Source organism: Martes martes, assembly GCF_963455335.1.
Source record: "Martes martes genome assembly, chromosome: 4".
In the NCBI taxonomy this organism is placed as follows: Eukaryota; Metazoa; Chordata; class Mammalia; order Carnivora; family Mustelidae; genus Martes; species Martes martes.
Window position 1 is genome coordinate 160,973,921 of NC_137891.1, and position 26,055 is coordinate 160,999,975.

Consider the following 26,055-nt stretch of genomic DNA (forward strand, 5'->3'; position numbering starts at 1 on the left):
TAGAGTTCACTTCAAAAAAATATTCTTACATCTCTGTACAGTAAACATCACAGGTAGATACTAAGCAAGTTTGGTATTAATTTTATTCTATTTTCTGTATAACTTTAAGTACATAAAGGTTTATTTCCACAGGCCTCAGGAAATGGGTAGAAGTCACAGGACAATCTCTCTTCCCACCAAAAAAGTTGCATTATTTTGGTAAGTGTCCTAGAGAGAAAAACTGTAATTTACATTAGCAGTGCTGTGCAAGATTCTTACATAAGACCTAAAACCAGGCTGCAGTGGAGATTTTAGTCCTTTGTTCAGGTGCCTGGACAGAAGCCAAAAGCAGTTGAGCATGACAGGGCAAAGGAGGCAGTGAAGGTGGAGGACAGGCACCCAGCACAGAAGGAGGAAGGAATTCCAGATCCCTTGGAATGGTGTGTTTTCCATTTTTTTGTTTTTTTCTTGTTTAAGTCGTCTCTGTAGGAAGGTGCTGGGCAGGGATCCCAGTGAAAGGAAGGGGCCAAGACTCCCTTAATTGGCCTGGGTGCAGGGCACTGCCACAGCGGCTGACACGGGAGAACCTACTCTCCCAGGTTCAGGCAGAGCCAGGATGGAATGCAGAATGAAAGGAATGCTTATGGGAAACAATTCTGCTTGGAATGCTAGCTGGCCAGCTTCAGATTTTGGTCAGGTACAACCCCTGCCTCACTTGTCAATAGTGAAAAATTAGTTTGGTTAGAAGAACCCACTAGAATCACACCGGCCTCTGCTACCTTCACGCTCATTGTTAGAAAAAGGTGAACTTGTGTGAACATTCTGATCTGTTAATCCCCGGGGACTGCTTTAGTCTTCCCAAAGACTGTTGGTCAAATAGCCTGCAAAGGCTGAAAGCTTAGACACACCAGTGCTGGTGTGCGGTTCCTTAAGGAGGGACTGGCGGTGTGGTTGAGCCGATAGGGAAAAGCCGCACCTTCCTGCAGAAGATGAACTGACCTGCTCTCCCGCCCCAAATCTCAGCCTGAGGTATATTTCAGTGAAGGCAGGTAGCTGTGCTTCTCAAAGCAGAGAAGCAGTTTAAGAGCAGAAAGGTAGAGGAAACCTAGAAAAGAACCGTCTTGATACAGATTTATCCCATGGTGTGAGGGAGAGGGCAAAGAACCCGGTGGCACTTCGCTTATCCAGCAATTTCTGTCACTGTGGTGACCAACTTCTGCCCATTCCATAGGGTCTTGAACTGCTCAGGGACTGGGAATTCATTCTGCAAATAAAGAAACCATGTTTAAATCCAAGCTACACAATAAATTGGGGTTAAATCTTATACTCTTCTCCCAACGCTTGCTTCCACTAAACTCTTGGAGCAAGAAGTTTGTCCTGAGAGCGAAACCGAACCACCTGCAGCAGCCTGGCTGTGTGAGGGGCAACACATCTACGACCCACCTCCCCTGCCGCTGACGTAACGAAGGGGCACTGTGGTGGAGGGGTGAGAACAACGGCCCCAAGGCCAGAGAGGCAGAGGTGTGAGTCTTGATTGTTCCCCACTGATCCTGGATCAGCAATCTCAGGCAGACAAACCTGGGAGGCACAGATGAGAACATATATACGTTCTCATATATACTGCACAGTGCCAGTCCTTTGGGGGCTGTGACTCAGTCCCATTCCTTGTTACTACCCTAAGCGTCTGCTCAACCTAAGGAAGGAAAAGCCACCTCCTTAGGAGCTCTACTTCATGAGACTACCTCACACTCATGGGTGGGGTGTCTGAGGTGCGTATTGCTAGGCTAGACCCACTCAGTGCAGAATGGCCATGAACTAACTTTCTCCGATTCAAGAAATCTTCAGTCCCTCCTGTTTTTAGAGCATACCATCAAAGAGATCAAGGAACTTACAAAGTCACCGCCTTCTGTAGGAATGAGGACATTCATCTCAGAAGATTTGGCACTGACTATCTCACAATCCAGGGAATTCTTGCTCAGGTAGACATGGCAGCCATCTGTTTTATTGATGGAAATGGTTGGCACTTTACCCATTACCTACAGAGGAAACCAAGAAGCTGAGTTCCAGTAGCTGAGGAGAGCAACAGTACATTTCAGGAAAAAGCTTTCACTATTTTAGGTGATTCAGCAACTACACGCAAGCTCACAGGTATACAGCAGATACTGGATACTGGAGGTGGGCTGGGATGGGGGCTGGAAAGGGCTCACTCTAAGAGCCAACTCCTTTCCCGCCACCAAAGCAGCTCAGCTTACAGACTCCGTAGAATCAAATTCCCAGCACAGCAACATCTGTGGGTTAGCCATGTCTTTCAATTAATTCCTCAGGGACCAAAGGAAGGAGCCAAGATATCAAATTACCTGAACTTTGACATCCCTGCTATTGATTATCTCCACAATGCCCACCACATCATCGAACACCAGACCGAGTTTCTTACAGTTATCTAGAAAGGAGCAGATCAACAGTATAACATTTTCACGAGGCTTGAACTCACAACCCCGAGATAAAGACTGAGCTGAGATCAAGAGCTGGACACTTAAGTGAGCCACCCAGGCGCCCCATCAACAGTGTAACTTTAAAGGAAGCTACTGTAATAAATTTAACAATATTTAGGAATAGGGTAGGCATGATTCCAGCCCTCTCAGCATTAGGACAGAGCCTGCCTAGGACAATGACAAAAACTCACCTACTGTAATGGAGTTTATTTTGCCCTTGATTTGCAATGTCGTGTTGACACACTTGTATATGTAAGCCACCTGTTTCAGCTCCGTGTCATCAATCACCAGGTTGGGAATGTTCTCCTGATTTTCCTGTTTAAGAAATACCCCTTTCAGGAATCCCATCACTAATATACCCTACCCCCAAACACAAGCTGCCCCAAAGTTCTGTTCTTGTAATCTAAGCCAGAACCCTGCACTGTTTGGCTGTGCTCCGTTTAAATCCCCTGTTCCCACTTCTGGCTCCTTCTGGCATTTTTAACTCACCACTCTCCACTTCTTGCCCTCCAGTTCCAGTACAGCTGGCTCCTTCTTTGTGGTTGGTTTGGAGGATGGGCTGACTCCTGGTTTAGGTGCAGAGAACGGTTTGGGGCCACTTCGTACCGGACCGCTCTGAGCCTTCAGGGCAGGGTTCCTGTGAGTCTTCATGTCATCAGACACATGTTTCAGGGCTGTAGGAACAACAGCTACCTTGGGCCTGTCCTTCATACCACGGTTTTGGGCTAAAGCAATAACCAACTTCTGCTCTCAGTGTTAACAAAAACTTTAAAGCCAAAAACCAAGCCCTTGAAGATGTTCTCTCACAGGCAGTTTTAGGGAAGTGCTTTTAGAATTTCCTTTCTACCCCAAGGTTCAATTATACAGTTCCATTTAAAAAACAAACAAATATGGAATGTGTGGATACGAAAGGATTAGGTATGTGAATGCACAGAAGATCTTGAAAGACACTTACCAAATATATATTCACGATATATGTAGAGTTTTTAAAGCACAGAAGAAAAGTAATACATGATAGTAAAGAAAATTTGGGAAAAAGAAAGAAACCTCACCCACAGCTGACCTACCACACCTCCTACTCAGTGTCTGCATTTGAAATCTCATTCCACGAGTTTTCCTACTGATAGAAGTTTTCTATTTGGTTATAACCATACACACTGTTAACAAGTCTGGTTTAACCAGTTAACACGTAAAAATTTTCTCATGTTAACCTACAGTTTATAAAAATGTCTTTTTTGTTTAAGGAAAAAATTCCATAATCACCTCTTGCAGGCTGATACATTCCTTGCTTCTGAATATGGCCCAATGTAAATAACCAATACTGACTGGCCCTTTTAGCCCCACCACTCCTTGTGGCTATACTAGACGTCTTCTTGAACACTGCACAGTTGGCTACAGAAAAAGTCTTAATGGCTGCATAATATCTTACTAAAAGGACATACCACAGTTAACCATTTCTCTTACTGCTGGATATTTAGGTTGTTATACCATTTTTAGCTACTACAAGTAATACTATATAATACTTGTTTTTTATTTAGGTATTTTTATAGGTAGATTCCTAGAAGAGGGCTGTATAATTTAGTCTTCTACCTGCTGTGTATAAGGGTGTCTAGTTTCTCTATACCAACATTGGTAAATCTTATGCAAAATTTCCATGACTAACAATCATCCTCTGAGTTAGTTAACTGACCCCCACCCGGACACACACACACACACACACACACATGCACACACACATGCACACACACATATATACACTCAGTGACTTCCCAAAGAGACCATGTGGTAATACAGAAAAGGCTCTAGGGTAAACTGCCAGCACCATGCCTTGGTACAACAGGGTACTCTATATATGCCACTCAATATTAAATAACTTTCCTATGGGGCAGAGGGTTCCCTCAACTGTAATCACCACTCATTTCAGTTTCCATTTAAGCCAGGTTTGAGGTCCCTTTGGGCAACCTGAAGGACAGTGACACCCCACATGGAATCTCCCATACACAAACCAGGATTCTGGTTTATCGACTGTCAGGTCTCTAGCTGGTAAGATCTGGCCCAAATAACTTACTGTACCAACTTTTCTTGCCAAAATATTCACTTACCACGTGTGATGCTCTCCCCCTGATTTATCTGCGCAAACAGTGCTGAGCGGGAAGCAGACTCATCTGAGCCTGAACTGAGGGGGACTGGTGGGGGAGGTGGGCCTGGTGGGGGAGGAGGGGGACCTGATCCCGCAGAGGGTCCAGATGGCAATCCACTCAGTTCTTTTGCCACAGGCCCCTAGAACAATAAAGGCAGGTTAACACAGCCATCCTCTCTTCCCCTCTGTACCCTTCCCAAAGAGGGTCTACATGTAATCAAGGATATGGGGTACCCACTGGAGCCTTCGATGCTTTGATTCATGCTCCCTAGCCACACCCAACTTCACTTTATTCCCTCTTAACCTTTTCCAGGGACCCAACCCAGCTCCATTTTTCAACTTTCCCATTGTTCCTTTGGCCTCTAATTCCAGTTCTAAGCCAGCTGTGCAAATTGACTTAGGTATGTCACCAGTACCTCAGCCTCAATGAGGCCAAGACTGATGTCATCATCTTCCGCCTGCTCCCCTACCTATAAAATCACCTCCTTGATTCTATTTCAGTAAAAGATGCTGCCATCCAAGTTTGACTGTTCAATTTTCTGGAGCCCTGCAACCCCCTCGATTCCATCAAATCTTTCTATTACCTTGGTTATAGCTCCTGCAAGTTTTTCTGCACCACCCCCGAGCCCCATGAGAGCACTTCCACAGTCTGAGCATGAGCCCTTATCCCTAACCTATACACTCAGACCCTCTTAAGGACAAGTCTGATCATTATTACTCTCTTGCTCAAATACCTATGACAGGCACTTATCACCTATTACTGAGTCTAAAAGTCATAATCAATGCTCCTGTCCAGCCTTTTCTCCTAAAAATCTGACTCTCTCCTTACTGAAGCCAGAGATGACCAATCTCTACATTCACTCTACATGTCACATGTACTCTGTTTAACCTTTGCTATTTGCTAGTATCCCCGTTTCTCCCACTTCTCACTGTTCTATACTTGAAAAAAGTCTCGGATCAGAGTACACCTGTTCAAAGTACAATCTCTTCCAGTAAGACTCACTCTCCCTTCTACTCTGTACTCTGTACCTTTAATATAGCATTTAGCTTGGTGATTTGTACTTAGGATTTTTATATTTCAATTTCTAAGCTTCTGGAGGGCTGGGATAATGTAACTCATTCTTCTGGCCCTCTAGCCTGACCACAATCTCTGACCCATGTGTAATGAAAATGAACAGAACTAAATACTTCTCTGATCCTTGTTTTCTGTACTCTCTTCTTTTTTCCCCTCCTTTTTCTTTCTACTCTCCACTGAAAAGACTAGCATTTCTTCTTGGACCTTGGTAGCAACAAAATCAAGGAAAATGTGGACCCTGTCCCAAAGGGATAGAAGGAGGGAGGGAAGACTCACTAACCGTTTTGCTCCAGGCCAGTCCAGTGGTATGGAACTCCTTAATGTAAGCCTGTAGCTCTGTCCATATACTCAAGTAAGCTTTGACCCAATCCACATGCTTCTTATCGCTGGGAGAATTAAAGAAGAACTCATCACAGATGGCCCAGGTACATTATAATAGTGATTCCAGAACCCCTCCCATCTATGAGCTCATATCTTGGCTGTAGCGTGGCTCTGCTCTATGGCAGCTTTTCTAACATAACTGAGCTTTACGGGGCACCTGGGTGGCTCAGCTGGTGAAGCGTCTGCCTTTGGCTCAGGTCATGATCTCAGGGTCCTGGGACTGGGCCCCACATCAGGCCCTCTACTCATCGAGGAGTCTGCTTCTCCCTCTATCAAATAAACAAAATCTTTAAAAAAAAAAAATAACTGAGCTTTACTATTTTTTTTAACCTATTTTATTACCCTAATTAGACTAAAGTCCATTAGGATAGGTACTGCAGATCATATCTCTTCCTATCTCTTATAACAGTATTCCTCCAACTTTTTTAAGTATAGCAAAACCGTTTTTTCTAAGCAGACCTTAAGCAGAACATAATATATAAAACTAATAAAAGCAGACATTCTGCGCATGAAGCTGTAGTGGACAGAAGGTTATTCAGGCATCACTGTGGAACTCCAGGACTTCAAGAAACTCAAACGCTCTACAGCACAGTGCTTTACGTCCCTCCCACCAAAAATCTGAAACCTTCCTGGAGGAAATAATCATCATATAAGATTATAGAAAGAGCACTGCACTATAGTCCAAGACTCCCCTCTTCTATATTAGCTGGAAGACTCTATGGCTATTTTTTTTTAAGATTTTATTTATTTATTTGACAGAGATGTAACGAGAGAGAGAACACAAGCAGGGGGATGGGGAGAGGGAAAATCAGGCTTCCTGAGGAGCAGGGAGCCTGATGCGGGACTCCGTTCCAGGACCCTGGGATCATGACCTGAGCCGAAGGCAGATGCTTAACAACTGAGCCACCCAGGCACCCCGACTTTATGGCTATTTAGCATAAGATCGAATTTGCTCAACTGTAAAGTGCGGAGTTTAATGGTGGGGTGAATCAAACACTACAGTGCTTAACTCTAGGTTGCTGGAAGGATCAAGGAAGAGCCTGGTGTTCTGAGACATATTTCACACACATGAAGGCTATTCCTTCAGAGTAGTTATTCAACAAATGATTGATGGAAGGAAGGGTTTGGGTAATTACGCAGCTGAGTGCTGTCACTCCAACTCAAAACTAGCAATGGAGAATTCAGTTAGGACTGATGAACATATGTGGTTAGACATACAATGACTCCCTACCCCTTACCTGATACCTGTGCTTTGCCAAAACAGCCTTCCTCTCACTTTACCTAGTAAATCTTCCTGAACCTTTTGGCATAGGGCCAGTTAGAAATTCTCAACAAAGGAACAAAATCCACCTTGTCTAAATAGGCAAATTAAAGGGCATTCATTGGGATGCCTGGGTGGCTCAGTCAGTTAAGCATCTGCCTTTGGCTCAGGTCATGATCCCAGGGTTCTGGGCTCCAGCCCCATATCACACTCCCTGCTCCACGGGGAGCCTGCTTCTCTGTCCGCCTGCCGCTACCCTGGCTTGTACTCCCTCTCTGACAAATAAATAAAATCTTTTAAAAAAATAAAGGGCAGGGGCGCCTGGGTGGCTCAGTGGGTTAAAGCCTCTGCCTTCGGCTCGGGTCATGATCTCAGGGTCCTGGGATCGAGCCCCGCATCGGGCTCTCTGCTCAGCGGGGAGCCTGCTTCCCTTCCCCTCTCTCTGCCTGCCTCTCTGCCTACTTGTGATCTCTGTCAAATAAATAAATAAAATCTATAAAAAAAAAAAAAAGGGCATTCGTCCATTTTACCCCTAGAAAACTTCCTAAACCTGAAAGGGTTAAGGATTAGAAGACTAAACGGGTCTCTACAAACTCTAGAGAAAAAGCAGAAGTGACAGCAGAAACACTTCCTGCTTGCAAATGCAGCTTTTGTGAGCCAGGACCTATTGAAATTTCCAGAAAGCAGCCCTGGGGTACAGAACCAACACAACAGCCTTAACCCCAAGTGCTACTCCGGAAAGCAACCAGCTGGCTTGTCCTTGACCCCTTGAGAAAAGGCTGGACTTACACATCTTTGTACTCCTTGAGGACTCGGTTTGTATAAAACATGGCAGCATCATTCATTTCTTTCACATAGGGACCAGGCTTGGGAGCCTAGAGAGAGAGAAGCTGTCAGTGACTCAGGGCCTCTCCCAGCCATCTCTCTTACCCTTTCATTCCATCCCTTCTCTCCCATGGAAGCTGCACTGCTCACCATAGCCACCCAACCCAGGGCCTGGATACTTTCGCTGACAGCTGATAAGTGATTGAACAACTTGCTGCCTCGGTTCTTCTCCCGGAAGGTTATCACTTCCTGGATCTGCTCTGAGATGGGTGCCAACAAATCGGAAAGCTTATTCTAGGGAAAGACGTGGGAAAATTCAGGTTAGTCTCTCTGTAAAAGCTTTATGTATTGGTCAACTCTGATTCTGCACGCAAGAATTCTTCATGGGCTATAATAAACACCCAAATAAACTCTGTATTCATCCTGCATAGGTTCATATGGCTAAAATACTGCTCATCATCTCACTCTCCTCTGGTGGTTCTTCAGGATCAGGACCCATACTCCAGCTACACCACAAAATTCTACCATTTCAGCCACTTGCCTCTTTTCTGTCCCACTAAGAAGAGACACTAGCTCATTTCTGAGGCTTTACTCATGATGGTCTCTTCTTTTTCCAGATAGCCAAATGGTTCCCCATGCTTCATGAGGAACAGCCCTCCTGCCCCAGTCACACAGGCCACTTACAGCAGCTCCTGTAAGCCTAACCAATTCTGGCACCTCATCACACATCAGCAAAAACTATTAATGGACTCGTGTGAGTATGTTTTTTGAAATTTCTCATTAATTTTTCAAAGACAAGGGGTTTGTCTCAGCCCTCTTTTATAGTCCTTACAGCCCTCAATACGTTGTTAGCCATACAGCAGCTGCTGAGCAGAGATCTGCTGAATCAAATACAATTAGAGGGCTTGGCATTTGAATAGGCAGATTATTAGCAAAATGGATGAATCTTGTGTTTCCATGTTTTATCCTTTCAGTTTTATCCTTCCAGCTCAGTTTCCTAAACATCTCAATTCTCAGATCTTAGCACAAAAAACAGTCTAAAGCAGGAGTCAGCAAACTTTCTCTAAAGAGCCACACAGTAAACATTCAGTCTCTGCAGGACATACGGTCTCTGTTGCAATTTCTCAACTCTACCATTATAGTGCGTAAAGCAGCAACAGACAATACTTGAAAGAATGGGAATGGCTGTGTTCCAAAAATCTTTCATTTACAAGAGAGATGGCAGGCCAGATTTGGCCTAGAGACTGCAGTTTATCAACCCTTAGTCTAAAGCACGGGAAATATTAACAGTGTCTCAGTTGTCTGATTTGCTGTTGAAAGTGTGGGTTTCAAGAAAAGGTTTAAGACAAATGCTTTAACCATTCAAGAGAGGTTAAGAATTAGAGTCTAATATATTTAACATTATCTTATACTATTTTTACACTGTTTAGGCATGCTGAGGGTCCAGGAGTTTTAATACAGCATTAACAGGAAGATTTCTTTTATTGACCCTCTGCCTAGGAAAGTCAAATGTGGAAAGAAAAAACAGAACAAAACTCAAATCCACATTTTCTCCAACTGATCTTCATACCTTAGCAACATAAAATTTTGAGGTAGGAGTAAACTTAAAGGGAAATCCCAACCACAGAAGGAGGAGGGAAGAAGCAATACTTCAGGAGTTTTAGGATCCCCACAGTAGCATTGTTAAAGCCCAGCCACAGCGAAGCAAGAGAACCTCTATGACCCAAAGGGCTTAGAGGAAATATAATGAATTTGGCCTTAGCCAAGAGGTTAAAAAAGACTACTGAGAGAAGCAGCAAGGTCCAGGAGTAAACTATGGTCCTAAATAAAATGACAGAAAAAAAAAATAACAAAAAACCACCCCCAACCAGTAGAGTTCGATAACTACTCAATGACACATTCTCATGCACTTTAAGTCTGACTATTCTGGGACTTGGTGTGAACGTACATGGGCCTGGAAGGTCTATTTTAGCATGTTGTGATACAGCAGAAACCTCTCAATTGTCCTGAGCATCAAACCACAAGGAAACCAACTAGCAGTGAACTTACGCCTGCTGGCTGCTGACACTGAGAGGCTGTAACCAAGAGAGCTCGCTCCAACTTCAGACCTGTGTGGACCATCTCCGCCTGCCAGAAAGAAGAATCACTTATCAGTGATACATTACAACTGGAGAGGGTCCTGATAAGAATAACCTGGAACCTCCACTTCCACGTACTCTGGTAGCAACCTAGGCACATCCTATTGCTTTCCTCAGGTACTCCAGATTCTAGGGAGTGACAGCAAAATTACATATACTGCTGTTCCTGTTGGAACTCATCAGGGACACATATCCAGGAAGTGAAGATAATCAGGGTTAGCCTTAGATGAAATCAGTTAGCAAATGTACATGTAGTGCAGTATGAAGTGCACTGAAAAATCCCTCCTGCCTCTCATCACCAAAAAAAGCTCTTTTCTCAAAAACTTGAAGCTGAAGTAAAGGCAAAGGCCAAATTTATGCCTGAATTCTCAAGATATTTACTTCTTTACGTTAAAGCTATTTCTCAAAGGCTAGGTCATAACCCATTCAGATTAAATATGTATTTCTTACTGACAGTCATAGTCAAGAGAGTTTAAGAAATATATATAAATATATATTTATATAAATATATAACCTAAGTATATATTTAGGTTATATAAATATAACCACTGTCTAAACACAAAAATTCAAATAAGGTAACCTATTTTTTCTAGATTTGTGTTTTTAGAACATACAAGTGATACATGTTTTTAAGTCTTTGCAAATGTTACATACTGTATAAAGGAAAAATGTAAGCCCCCACTCCTGTATCTAAGTCCCAGTCCCACTCACAAGCACTAACACCACTGCCAAAAGATGGTACATGAAAGGCTCAAAATAGATCTTCCAAAGATCAAGCAACCAGTCCTGCTAAAGGGTCAGGAAGATCCTAAACATGGTTATTGCTTACGGAGATTACAGAGGACTAGCAGAAAGATTTTGGGTCCCAAAGAGATTCAGAATATATATCTGAGTGTGGGGGTGCTGACGATGGAGGTGGCAGCACATGAAGCAAGGTGGGTGGAGAGGCACCTGTCACTGCCTACTTCACATTCTTGCTGTGAGCTAAGTGTGAAAATAACCACATTAGCATAACTAATAACTATCATGCATAGCTTTATAAATGCTAAGTCATGACTATGATTTCTTTGAATAAGCCATCCTAGGCTTGGTTATATAACATGCTGGGGGTGCTGCCTAGGTGGCTCAGTCATTAAGCATCTGCTTTCGGTTCTGGTCATGATCCCAGGGTCCTGTGATCCAGCCCACTTCAGGCTCCCTGCTCAGTGGGAAGCCTGCTTCTCCCTCTCCCACTCTCCCTGCTTGTGTTCCCTCTCACTGTATCTTGCTCTAAATAAATAAATAAATAAAATCTTTCAAAGAAAATAACAACAACATGCTGGGATCAGAATGGGAGAATATTTTCACTGTAAGATAAACCAAGCCATATATTTTTTTTAAACAGATCTTATTTATTTATTTATTGTACACATGTGGGGGGAGGGGAGAAGGGGAGAAAGAATCTCAAGCAGATTTCTCACTGAGCATGGGGCCTAATGCGGGGCCTAGATCCCATGACCCCAAGACCATGACCTGAGCCGAAATCAAGAGTCAGATGCTTAACTGACTGAGCCACCCAGGTGCCCCCCCAAGCCATATTTTATGCACCAAGCAAGTCTTCAGTATAAAAGAAGCCCACGCAGAAAATGTGATAAAAGCCGAAGGCCTGGAAACATTTGAGAAACTGTTCCAGTGCCTGGAGTGAGCTCCTCAGTGAAGGTAAAAGAGGAGGAGCCAGGAGCCTCTCAAGGGGCTCTTAAACCAAGAAGGAATAGGATCTGAAGACAGCCACCAGTCCTTAAAGGAAGGAAAAAGGGGCAAAACATCCTTACATGTTTCTGCACATCTCCCCCAATCTCTTTACTGATCTTCAGGTACTCTGCCACAGGACCAGCAAGCAGTGAGTCGAATGCTTGTACATATGGAGCTGCTCCTGCTAAAGACAGACACACCACAGAGAATCAGTCCTGCACCAAAAAGATGATTTATTAAAAAGCCATTCCACATGAAAGTGGAGAGGCAAGGTAACAGAGTAAACAGAGTACTGGAACATGAGTCCAGTACCACCACTGACTGTGTGACCCTTAGTTCCTTTTCCTCTCTGAGCCTAATTTTCTTTATCTATAAAATGAAAACTTTAAAACAAAAACAAAAACAAAAAAAACCCTGAGCTCCCCTTTAGCGCTAACATTCTACAATTCATTTGGTGCATATGCAAAACGGCTAATCAGCCAATCATTTGGACGGAGGAAATTTTCCTATCACTTGTCGCCCAACTTCTAGAGTGGTTTTACTAAAGAAAGAACAGGAAGTATCACACAATCAGGAAGTTCTTATGTTAAAATAACCACAGGCCTCCCTACACAAGTCACTTCCTCCCTTATCTGTTCACAGGCGATGAGCTTAGCAGATTAAGCATTTTGGGACGTTAACTTCGAAGGAGAGCATATACTGTGACAGAAAAATTTTAGGCCAAAACACTGAGTCTTCATTCAAAGTATTCTGCTGGCTAGATACTGCTTACCTTTGGGAGCACTGTCTCCATACCCACAGTGCACATCAGAGCCATGGGATACTGCCTCCAGGCGGCCCACTGCCCTCTCCAGTCTTTCTACCAGATTTTGCATGTCAGCCATTGTGTACCACCTGCTGAAAGAGATCATATGTCACTTGTTTTAACAGTACACAGCGTCTAAGGAGAAAAGACAGAATACTCATGGGGTGAGGAGGATGCTAAATCTGAACAGAATCAGTTAGTAATGAAACAATGATGAAAAACAGACTAATATAGTTACAAAATCATAAAGACTTCATCAAGCAAGACAGCGACCCAGAAAAAGGTGTTCACTGAAAGCAAACATTTATTTATTCAAATACTTACTGAATATTTACTATGACACCACAGAATATTTGTGCCAGAATTTAGAATTTACGAAGTACAGTCACATATATTATCTCAGCTTGTGCCTCGAACAATTACTCAGGAATGTCAGGTTAATTACTACATTCTGTAGAGAGAGTAAACTTAATTACAGCGAAGCTAAATGACTTACTTACAGTCACACAGCTAGTTAATAAGAAAGCCAGCACTCAAATTTAAGTCTTCTGGCTCTAAATTCAGTGCTTTTTCCTACAACATCCTGTTGCCTACTTACAGAATGCTCCAAACCAAGATAAATAGGGTATTTATTTTGCCTTGAATAACTTACAGACTAATAGTGGGCACTTGACAAGTACACTAACAACTACAAACAAACAGAAAAAAAAATGTTAAGGTGATATAAGAATGTTGCAGATACAGTAACAGAATTTCAGGAAGGAGAAGAGCATATTAGCGGAAAAAATCAGGTAAGGACAGCATGGACATGCTGCCACTGAGCCAGGCTTCACAAATGAGGATGGCAGGATCTGGACTTGGAGTAGGAAGATAGACACATCCGGAAGAGCTTTTTTCAGATCTTTCACAAGTACTAATTTATCTGAAACTAGTCTCACTCAATGTCTAAATCCTAAAGAAAGTAAGCTCTACCAGAGCTTACTCTCTGGCTTGTTCCCTATTATACTCTACCATCTAGACCACTGCTTGGCAAGCAGGTGTTCAGTAAGTATTTATGAAGTTAATGAACCTAAAGCATAGCATCTCAAAACTCCAGAGGGATGAGTGTTCTTAAAGTTGCCCATGCTATACACACAAATAATCATTAAATGTTTTCAATACACGTGCACATGAAATGTTTGAGACCATAAGTGATATCATAAAAATAAGTCAGTGAAATTTCAGTCAAAGCCTTGACTTGGGAGAGATTCTACTTCAAAACATTAATTAGTTCAGTTACTAAGCTGAATGAGCTCAACACCCTTGAAACTGCCTAAAATGACCACAGCAATTATAATGTCCTCAAAAATGACAACATGTCAGAAGATCTCAACCTAACACACTGTCCTCCCTGAGGAGGAGATAAGCAGATTTACAAGACAAAGTAAGGAAGACAGTATATTTTTCTTGAAGATTTTATTTATTTGAGACAGAGAGAAAGAGAGAGAGAGAGACAGAGCAAGCACGGCGGGGGGGGGGGGGGAAGGCAGAGGGAGAGGAAGAAGCAGACTCTCCCATGAGCAGGGAGCCCGACATGGGGCTCGATCCCAGGACCCTGAGATCACGACCTGAGCTGAAGGCAGACACTTAATTGACTGAGCCACCCAGGTGCCCCAAGAAAGAAAATATAATCCCTGTCCATTCTTTTCTGTGTACAAGGCTCTGGTCTCTCTGGGCCTAGCGACTTACCACAGAATGTTTTGTTTCGACTTATTTAAATAATCTCTACACCCAATGTGGGGCTCAAACTCACAACCTTGAGGATCAAGAGTCACATGGTCTTCTGAGTCAGCCAAGTACACCAAGAATGTCATTTAAAAGACAATCAGAGAAAAAAATAAAAATGTGAACCAAATAAACCTTTCATTCCCTGGCCTGGAGAATAGGAGAAGTCTCCAAGTCTCTGTTCTTCTCACAAATGGAACAGACTAGAAGCAACCAATATATTCTCCATTATGTTATGCCACCATCACCTAAGTACCCAAATTACTGACCATTCTGGATACTGTCCAAGGACAGAGTCACATATAATCCACCACAGTCTGTAAATCCCAGGGAAAAAGGCAAGGAATTCAGTAAACTCCTAAGCTATCCTCCATTAATAGATACTACCCATTCCAGGAGCACCTGGCTGGCTTGGTCAGTGGAGCGTACAACTCTTGATCTCAGGGTAGTGAAATCGAGCCCCACGTTGGGTGCAGAGATTACTTAAAAATAAAATCTTTGGGGTGCCTGGGTGGCTCAGTGGGTTAAAGCCTCTGCCTTCGGCTCAGGTCATGTTCTCAGGGTCCTGGGATTGAGCCCCGAGTCGGGCTCTCTGCTTCCCTTTCTCTCTCTCTGCCTGCCTCTCTGCCTATTTGTGATCTCTGTCTGTCAAATAAATAAATAAAGTCTTAAAAAAAAAAACTTTTTTTCCCTCCCCGTTTTTTTAAGAGAGAGTGCTCTCCCAAGGCCGGGGGGGCGGGAGGCAGGAGGCAGAGGGAGAGAGAGAATCCCAAGCAGGTTTCATACCCAGTACAGAGCCTGATGTAGGGCTCGATCTCATGACCCTGAGCTTATAACCTCAGCCAAAATCAAGTATCAGATGTTTAACCAAACCACCCAGGTACCCTGTTAAAAATAAAATCTTAAAAAAAAAAAAAAGGGATACCACCCATTCTGTTATAAAACACATTCCTTCATATACAATGGATACTACATATTGAGGCTAGTGTTAACATGGAAAACAACGAAGTGTCTCTAATGGCTGCCAAGGCTGGTGGACACTTACTCATCTTAAAAGCTTAGTAATACAGCTTCATGAGATTTTTGGATCATTTTTTTCTGTATTTCACTTGGACTTGTAAGCTTTCATTGCTAAACAAGCTACAATTTTGTTGTCTAACTTAAACAGAACGTAAAAGGATAATACAGCTATTATTTATAGGTAATCTCATTCTATCATTAACCAAACAGGAGAACGGTACTTAGTTTTTTGTTTTTGGTAGAGGCAGGGTGAAATCTGAGATGCTACAGGAAAGAATATCCAGAATTAAAGGGACCAAAAGACACACCTTATCTCACTCTTCATCCCCACACACATATTCACATTCTTCAGATGGTCATGTCCACTCCCAAGCCTTAACTAGCATTATGGCAGCACCATTCTGCCTGTTTCTGGAGTGGCACCACAACAACCATCTATAGACCAATGACTCCCAGAGAAGTATATCCAGCTCAAGCCCCTCTTCTGGAATTTATAATTTTAGATCCAACTTCCTTCTAGACATTCCTACCTGGATGTTCAGAACGCATCTCAAACTGAAGTATCCAAAAAAGAACTCATCGTCCTCCCACACCTCTCACTCCCCAGTGGCTCAGTAATACAGCACTATTATCAACCACCTGACTGACCAACTTAGTACCCAGGAACTATGAAGCACCAAAGTATAGTGGTTAAGAGCATGATCTTTAGAGAAGTCAGATAGTTTGGGAGTTTGAATAACAGTAATCATAGGCACTGTGACTATGAGTGTTATCTAATTTTCTCAGCCTCAGCTTCCTTATTAGTATAGTGGAGACAACAGTACAAAATCCGAAGGGCTAAAGTTACAATAAAGGCGAAATATACTTGACTCTTGAATACCACAGGTTTGAACTTACCCATTTACGTATGAATTTTGTATAATACAGTACTATAAATGCATTTTCTCTGCCTTTTTCTTAATAACATCTTCTCTCTAGCTTATTATAAGAATATAGTATTATATATATATATATATAAAACATACAAAATATGTGTTAATCAACTGCATGTTATCATTAAGGTTTTCAGTCAACAGTGTGCTATTAGTAAATCTGGGGGGAATCAAAAGTTATATGCTGACTTTCAACTGCACTGGGGGGTCAGGACCCCAACCCCCATGTTGTTCAAGGGTCAACTGTACATGTAACTGTCCTGGATCAGTGCTGAAAAACAGCAAGGATTCCATACATGTTAACTAAATTATATTGTTCCTTACTCCCGCAAGTCTAGCCAGTCATCAAAATCCATAGGCTCTCATAGGCTCTATCTTGATTATCTCATGAACAGATGCCCCTTGCCTTCATCCTGATTGTCAAAAATCAGGTCTTCATGACTTTGCTTAAATTATTCCAATAACCTTCTTGCTAGTCTCCTATAATTACAGTAATACACCTTGCTTATCCATTCTCCCACCATACTACCACCATACTCTTTCTCAAATGCAAATGTAATTATGATAGTCTTTTACTCAGTATCATTCAGTACTCTCCCAGGGCATTCAGAGTAAAGTCCAGATACAGGTTTCCATAATCTGATCCTGCTTTATCTACTACCACTCTCCTCCAGTTTTGCCTCTTACCACACCCTTCCTGAACACACTACAGCCACACCAGGACTGCCTGCATTTTCCAGAAAGAATCATGCTTTCTCTCGCTTCTGAGCCTTCATACTATCTACTCTGCTTGGTGGTTGTTCCTCTCGTAACTCCTACTTGCCTTTTAAGACTCGGCTGAAGTGTTACTTTCCCTAGGAAACTTGTTTGGTATGCTCTTCCTTCTCAATCTGCCCCCTCTCCAGAACTCCTACTGCCTTTTAAGACTCAGCTAAGGTACCACCTCCCCAAGAAGCATTTCCAGTTTATGCTCCCATAACCTTTTGCATGTATCTCTACCACACATTTAATATAATGGTTTAAAATCATTTATTTAATAGTTAATAGGGAACTAGCCACCCTAAAGGAGGGACCATGTCTTTGCAATTCCAGTACTATAAATGTAGTAAGCACTATAAATACAGTAGGCTAATAAGGGTCCTTTACCCTCTCTCCCCTCAAAACAAGTCTGGCTGTCTTCTCTCTGACAAATCTGGGGAGATTTCCCCCCGCCCCAGTCTTTTTTTTCCTCTTTGCTGTCTGCAGGATCTTACAAATATTTCCACCTGTCAAATAAATGTTATCTTTTGGGCATAAATCACAATGATAAAGAGATCTTCAAACCAAGTTTCATAAAGAAAATAACCTTGTTTATTAGATTATATAGTATTAATTTTAAAAATATTCCTTTACAGTTCTAAGTGCTTTACATCATCATGTTGTTTCTTTGATACTTAAAATAATTTTATGGGGTCTGTTATAAAGATACTGATCTCCACCTTTAGAATGAAGAAATTCACAGAAGTTAGAAAGCCTGCCAGATATGGAATAACCAGTGGGTAGAAAACCTAGGCTCCAAGCACAAATTTTCTGAATCCTAGTCTGAGGATCTTCCCATCACTCCACGCTGCTTTTAAGCAAGTAAGTGACTATGAGGTTCATCACAGCATCCAGCCCCTACAACTTGCTGAGCACAGCACTGTGGGTTCAAGACCTCTTCATGGTGTCTTTAGTTACATTATTAGCAGCTTTTAATTTTCTGCTTTCAGTTTTTTCCATGGAGGCCAATATTTTTTCATAGGCTAGATGACACATATTTGGAAGGCCAATGTTTAAAATAAGGCTTTTCCACAAGAATTTGGAAGTGTGAGAGTAGAAAACTATAGCTCTGCCTGATCTTGTTGTCATTTGATTGACAACAGCCAAGAACCAAGGGTAAGCCTCCATAAATGAACGTATAGATTCCCAACTATCTAAGCATTCATCATAAAACCTTTGGAAAGAGAGGCAGTCCTAATTACAGAAGTCTAAGGAGAAAAATTAGGATTCAGGAGACCAAGCTTTGAGGCCCAACTCAGCCATGTATTCACTGTATAACCACAGGACAGTTATTTAATAATGGGTCCTCACCTGGCACACAAAGATGATGGATCAAAGGAGATGAGTTATTTTGGGAGCCTTAAAATGCAGTTTGAATGTAAAATGTTATCACTGCATGCCATGTGCTAGAAAACAGGTTCCAGGAGAATGGGAATTTATCCATTCTCCTCTCCCCACCCAGCCTCACTAATTCGCAGCACCCAGAACAACCTGGCACACAGAAGATGCTCATAAAATCAAAGTGCCTAGCATCGTACTTAGAACCTACTGAAGACACAGAAGACACATGGCCCCTGCCCTCCCGAAACTTTCATTTTAATTGAGAAGGCCAACGCAAATGAAAATGCCAATGGAATAAATAATGAGGACTTCATTTTTTAAAATTCTGTTAAAGATTAGGAAGGGAACTTTTCCTAATTCCACCTAGATTAGGAAAAGTTATAGTATCTGCCTATACACAAGCTTTTTCTTTGCAGAATGTTGTATGGTTCTGAGTGATACAGTATAAATGACTATATGCTCTGAGAGTTGAGAAGAAATCAGTGAGGACTGGAGATAGTCCGGTGTTAGGAGGAAAATGGGGCTTCTTGATGGAAAAAGTAAAGACACTCCAGAGCAATCAGAAGGAAGGAGGAGAGAATACGAAGGCTATGTACATAAAGCAAGTAGGTTAACCTGCATTGAGCATCATGAAAAGTAAGGCTGGATAAGCAAGCCAGACTAGGTTAATAAAGGGCACTGAAAGCCAGTCAGTATCTGAATCTGATGTTGTGATAAATGTGAAGCTGTTTAAGCATTCTGAGTAAAGGAATAAAACGATAGAAGCAAAATTTTTACAGATACTGTCTGATAAATAGAATGTGATTTGGAATGGGAGAGATATTAAGGTCTAGTTTAGATTAAACTAGGAAACTATCAGGGTCTAAGTTAGTATGAAATGCCGCTGATCATCTAGCTGTAAATTAAGGGGGCTGAAAAAATATTTTTTATATTTCAAAGGAAAAATAACCACAACATTTAGTGTCCAGCCAGATACAGAAACCAAAAGAAAAGAATCAATTAAGCTATAAATAATCAGTTTAAGGTATCTAAGTAACCAGAATCTGAATTAAGTGGGAATATAAAAGAATGGTAAAATAGTTTTCCTGTCCCAAGGGAATCTAGCAGGAGCAACAATCACTGGCTTTCAGGATTAGGAGAGATTCTAGAAATTATCTTGTAAAAACAACATCTGATGCCAGAACAATCCCTTCAACATTCTCAGCAATTAGGTAACCGCTGTTCAAACACCTTCAGTGTAGAGACCCCAAGACTTTTGGAGGCAGCCCATTCCACTGAGACAGCTCAAAGTATTTAAAAGTTCTTCCTTATATGGAGGCAAAAATCTGCTTCCCTGGAACTTCCACCCACTAATCTTGGTACTGCCCCTGGAGGTCATACAAAACAAGTGCGCATTAAACACAGAACAAGCACCAACTGTGTGGTACTGACTATTGAGTACTGTACCACTCAAAGAAGGGAGTCAAAGATGACTCAAACTGCAAATCCAGGGGCCTAAGAGAATGACGACACTATACACAGAAACAGGATTCTGGCACGTAAGAAGATGAAGTCAGTTTTGGATAAGCAGAGTCTGAAGAGGAGATGAAGCTTCTAAGTGGTTAAGTATTTAGAAATAAAGCTTGGGAAGGATCAAGGCTGGAGACTGTTTGCAAGTTACTGGCAAAGAAATATCACAAAGGCATGAGAATGGATAGGCTTTTGGACGGATATCATGCCAAGCAAGAAGAAAACTATGAGGATGATTCTCCAGCAATTTCTTTTGTGGTCTGAAACCAAGAAAAATCAGAAATGGCTAGTGACTCCTGCCAAAGCTACTTCACAGTCTCCTCATTCTAACAGTTCCAATTCCTTATGCCTATCAAGGAAGTTGTTCAGAAGTAAATGGAACCAGGTTACTCCTGAAGTTCTTGTCTCATCTCACCAGGCAATTAAGCCAGTGGTATGAATGTCCACTTGAGTTGGAAGTTGCTATGCTTAAAATGTTTTCTACTTTGTTGCTGTTCCTCTAAGTCCTACCCTTAAGTAAAACTGAAAAGCAACTACACAAGTCAGCTCGTACACTATGATAGCGCAACTATGACAGCCCAACTGATCTCCTTCAAAATGCTTCATTTGACCTTGAGTTTTTAATTCTGTTCCTGAGATGGCATCTTAAGAAAATAATACGAATGTGGGGGGGGGGGCGCCTGGGTGGCTCAGTGGGTTAAAGCCTCTGCCTTCGGCTCAGGTCATGATCTCAGGGTCCTGGGATCAAGCCCCGCATCGGGCTCTCTGCTCATCAGGGAGCCTGCTCCCTCCTCTCTCTCTCTGCCTGCCTCTCTGCCTACTTGTGATCTCTGTCTGTCAAATAAATAAATAAAATCTTTAAAAATAATAATAATAATACGAATGTGGGAAAAGTGATAGGCAGAAGATGTTCACTGCAATGTTAACTTAAGACTTCTATGGGGGCGCCTGGGTGGCTCAGCTGGTTAACCGTCTGATTCTTGATTTCAGCTCAGGTCTTGAACTCAGGGTCATGAGTTCAAGCCCTGTGTTGGGTTCCACGCTGCATGTGGAGTTTACTTTATTTTTCTTTTAAAGATTTTATTTACTTATTTGAGAGAGAGAGCGAGCAAGTACACATGGGGTGAGGGGCAGAGGGAGAGGGAGACAATCTCAAGCAGACTCTGCGCCAAGCACGGAGCCCAGTGTAGGGCTCAATCCCACAACCGTGAGATCATGGCCTGAGCCGAAATCAAGAGTCAGATGCCCAAATGACTGAGCCACCTAGGTGCCCTACGGGCCGTACTTTAAAAACAAACAAATAAACAAAAAAGCTTAGACTTCTACTTAGGAATGGCTAAATGCACTGTGGAAGAAGATATGAAGAGAACACAAAATTTACAGTATTTGTCACATTAGACATGATAGGGTTTTGGACAATTAACCTATTTTTCAAACCTTTAACATAATTTCCTTATAATAAAACAGAACAAAGCCCAGCTCCACCTGGATATCTTTCCTAAGGTACCACAAAGCTATAAGGCATTAGTTAGTTTTATTCCTAACAATAGAGAATTGAGCCTAGTTCTCATCACCAGGCTCAAATATGTCACAAAGCAAAACCTAGACATGCTAACAAGCGACATTTATGACTTGGTTGTTTTAACCCAGAAACCAAAGAACAGATAGCACTTTGCCTTAGTAAAGATGCCCGTCAAATCTAACCCAAATCAGGAGCCACTGTTCTTCCCCAAGCATTTAGTTTCACTGAGGGAACCAGTGACATTTAGTGTCTGAGTCACTGCCATCTGAGGTTTAGATTAAAAGAGAAAGGTCTATCTTCTACTTCTAGGGAGGGAAAGAATCCAATCCAGCATCAGTACTTGTCTCCGGTTCTGTCCCCTATCTGAAATTCCAGGAGTAAAAGCTAGTTAGAATGTATAAGCTGAAGTCAGACTTAGGAACTAGCTGTTTCAATGGTCGGGGCAAATAAACAACTTTATGTGGCCATGGGTTCCCCTCTCTCTCTTACATTTAAGGAATGTTATGAAGATTAACCACATAAGAACACTGAGCAGGCATCTTTTACAAATATAAGGAAAAAGTGCATTGGCTGACTTCAGCTGGATAGCTGCATAAAGATAGTCCCAAGGATGCTGTTTGTCCCTAGCCATGATTCAGCTACAGCAAGAGATATGAAAAGATATGTGACTGTAAGTCTATAATTAAACTTAAGTATAGGAATTTTAAATGACCTCTGCAGGAAAAAAACCCCCAAAAACAAAAAAAAAGCAAGCTCACTCCTTCCATGAAACATTTCAGCTTCATTTTCCAGTCAAATGGAAAAGTTGAACACTACAGGTCTGGTAATACAAGGCAAACAAAGCTTTATTATAGCTAAGGAATATTTTTAGAGTTTTGATTCTTTTTATTAAGTTTACGTAATGGTATATCAAAAAAGAAACAGTTTCATGATGAATGCTGTAGTTGCATTAATTTAAACATGATTCAACTCTAACAATTTAATCAATCAAAATAAACAGAGTGTCAACATCATAAACTATAAGCAATTTAAAATAAATGGTAATTCCTGTTCACTAAACCAAGCTGTCTAAATGCAGGCACCATGAAAGTAACGGGAATTTATACATCCAATATAAGGGATATATAAATCTGCTGACTTCCACTGTCAACTAACCCAAAGCTTTCTTCTAGTGAGTGCCTAATCAGAGGCATTTCTCTATCAAGATCACATCCTCTGAGGAAAACCAAAAAGGCAAGTCCTTCAAGTACCACCACCCAGAAATTCCTTGAATAAACAATAATTCTTGATGCCTCAATGAAAAATGATTCATTCACTACAGGATATGCCGTGTTTATCACGTGCATATATTGTGCTAAGCATGGCCACGAAGCCTGCCCTAGAAAATTTAGTTGGGAGAGGTAAGATGCTGCACAATCATAGTTATGACACTTTCTAAAGCAGCGGTTCTCAATCAGGGGCAATTCTGTCCTCGAGGAGACACTGGCCAAAGTCTGGAGACATTTTTGGTAAGCACAACTGAGCGAGTGCTACTGGCATCTGATGGGTAGAGGCCAGGGATACTGCTAAAATCCTACAATGTACAGGTAAGACTTCCCCACAATGAAGAACCATCCAACCTAAATGTCAGTTGTGCCAAGGTTTCTAAGAAACCCTGCTCTAGTAATAGTAAGGAGCAAAAGGGAAGCTCAAGGGGTATAAATAAAATGCTAATGTAGTAGTTTAGGATTTCTAAATTATAATGTCAATCCACATTATCTAATGAAAATTAAGGTGAGAGTACAACTGTGGAGAATTCTGTAAACTGGACAACTATATTTACATTTGATTCTTCAGGAATCTGAAGCCAGGTTAAGATAAGAAGACAAAGAAGATAAGAAGATAAAAGATTAGCCTAGTTATGGTAGAAAAAGGTGAAATTTAAGTATGAAAGCCAGGTTAATAGAAAGTAAAAAAAGAAACTGATGATGACAATTCGAAGGCATAATCATTAGGACTGAGTAAGATAAGGCTTGAGGATCCTCAGATTTCCAATCTCAGGATTAAATTTCCAACCAGAAGGTTCAACCTCCAATGACACTTTTTGCATTTGCTCCTTTAAGTAAAATACATCTTTGACTCATAATGCTTCACAGAAAACCGAAAGGAGGAAGTCACTTTTTAAACACTTAGTCTCTGGTTAAAAAAAATTGCAACTAAACATATGCATGTACAACCAAAAAGATCACCCCTCAAATTGGAAACAAAGCATTTTACAAATTAAACAGCTAACCTTCTCAGAGCAAAAATACACTCACTGAAACTTAACAATACCACCAATTTTGGTTTTCATGACAGGTTGTACTTGACAAAGTACTTTCACTGCTACCATTTTATTTAAACTCCTCTCATACACAAATTATGTTCACCCAATTGATGAAGTATTTCTAGTGAAGAAAAAGGTGGGAAATTCCTACAGAAATGTCTTTATGCTAGACCAAGACAACTCAAATAAGCAAACTGCCAAGCACAGAACAAAACCCAAACACACTCAAACAAGGCATCAAAAGCCCTTTCCAACTTGGCAGCCATCTATCTACCCTTCTTCCTGGTCTTATCTTCTGCTGCAAACTCCAGACAAACTCCAATACTCCAGGTACTTCACTGAATGTAAGCCCTTTCCTGCCTCCACATCTTTGCTCTTCGTTTCCTTTAGTTGGGATACCTTATCAGACATCTTTGCCTGGATGTGCTACAAACACCTCAAATTAATTATGTCCAAAATTCATTTTCTTTCCATGCTACCTCCCCAACTTACCCCTCTCCTCTTACATTACCTACCTTAGTGAATGGTACCACCCAGGTCCATAAGCCAGAAAGCCAGGCATTCATCCTAGACTACTCCTATTTCTTCACTTCCATAAACAATTAGCCTCCAGTTCTATGGATTTCATCTTTTAAATACTGCTCAAATCTGATCCCTCCTCTCCTTCCCACTGTCATTGTCTTAGTCCAAGCCATGACTATGACAAAAGCTTCCCAACACTGGGCTACTTCGACATCATGTCCCTTCCAAGCAGACAAACTAAACTTTCTAAAACACAGATCTGACCACATCATTCTCCTACATAAAACCCTACAAAGCATCCTTAGAGCTTTCCAAGTAAGATCCACATTACTCAGCATGATTTACAAGGTCCTTCATATTTGACCCACCACTTGCCACTTCCTTCACTTCTCCATGCATTATTGGAAAAGTCACACCATGGTCTTTCATAAGTCCAGATCTCCATGTCCTTGCGCTCTGCCTGTAAGTCCCTTTTCCAGATTCACCATATGGCTAAATAAGTCCTGCTACACTTATCCTCCATTTCCTTCTCAAAGCACAGAAACCCGCTCAGGTATTCCTCCTCTATTCTTGCATAACCCTGTGCTCTCACAGTGCGTTAGTTAGGACATGATAAGCCATCCCTGATTTACCTGTCTGCCCCCCACCCTGTAACAACTATATTCTTAGCCACCAGGGCCAAGTGCCTCATTTAATATGTGCCTCAAACATATTAAGGGCTCAATGAATTAGTGGTGAATGATGAATGTGCTGGGCTACCTTGTTTTTCACTTGAACAGGAATCCCTACAAAGAGCTTCAACTAACACAGTTCTAATACTAACTTCTGCCTTAAAACGTTCTCATTCTTTCTTCATCAAGCTTACTGCTATTTATCCTTCAAAATCCATCTTAAATTCTGCTCTGCAGAAGGGATATTCCTGAGCCCCAAGTTATACATTTCCATAGTACCCTGCTCTTTCCTAACACTCATCACATTCATAATTACTTCTTAAACGCCCCTACAAAAACTGTTAGCTTCATGTGGGCAAGGTCTGGCTTGTTTTGTTTCAAAACTGCTTTCCCTGGATATGGCAGCGCCTGACTGAATAAACAGAATTTGTTACACTGAATTTAATCCTGTGGGGTAAGGAGAGATCTCCACTTAAAAGATGAGGGGAAAAAATGAGAAAAATAAAGCTCAAGGAAGTTAAATAATGCATCTGTGGCTACAGATACTTAGCAGTGGGGCCAGACCAAACTTGAGCCATCTGACTTCAGGTCCAGAAGTATGCAACACCTTCAATGAAGTTAACTAAGCCTTTCAGAGTAGGAGCAACAAACCTGGAGGAATGAGCCCAGATTGAAAATACAAAGACCTGCCCCACTCTTTTTTTGAAAATCTCCCCAGACATTCCGAACAGTTTGCATTAAACAAAAAAACAAACAAAACCAAAAGACACGCAGCGGGCGGTCTTTAACCTGCAGCTGCCCGCAAGACAACACCGACCGGAAGACCACTCTACAGGCAGAGAGA

At 41.7% G+C, this 26,055-nt stretch overlaps 1 protein-coding gene across 6 annotated transcripts in view; it reads right to left on the reverse strand.

Annotated features, from left to right (window-relative positions):
- Nucleotides 1-65: 65 nt before the first annotated feature.
- Nucleotides 66-26,055, reverse strand: part of CAP1 (cyclase associated actin cytoskeleton regulatory protein 1) — a 26,785-nt gene continuing 795 nt past the window's right edge. For 3 of the 6 annotated variants that reach the window (XM_080799974.1, XM_080799976.1, XM_080799977.1), the window contains exons 2-13: nt 12,795-12,919; nt 12,103-12,206; nt 10,203-10,280; nt 8,304-8,447; nt 8,118-8,203; nt 5,967-6,072; nt 4,574-4,751; nt 2,961-3,145; nt 2,663-2,786; nt 2,337-2,419; nt 1,872-2,015; nt 66-1,243 (exon numbers count right to left, since the gene is read on the reverse strand). In XM_080799974.1, the coding sequence (XP_080656100.1) occupies nt 1,160-1,243; nt 1,872-2,015; nt 2,337-2,419; nt 2,663-2,786; nt 2,961-3,145; nt 4,574-4,751; nt 5,967-6,072; nt 8,118-8,203; nt 8,304-8,447; nt 10,203-10,280; nt 12,103-12,206; nt 12,795-12,906 (1,428 nt within the window). In that variant the 5' untranslated portion in view covers nt 12,907-12,919 and the 3' untranslated portion in view covers nt 66-1,159. The remainder of the gene's footprint in view (nt 1,244-1,871; nt 2,016-2,336; nt 2,420-2,662; nt 2,787-2,960; nt 3,146-4,573; nt 4,752-5,966; nt 6,073-8,117; nt 8,204-8,303; nt 8,448-10,202; nt 10,281-12,102; nt 12,207-12,794; nt 12,920-26,055) is intronic. The other 3 variants (XM_080799975.1, XM_080799973.1, XM_080799978.1) reach the window with 2 other exon arrangements.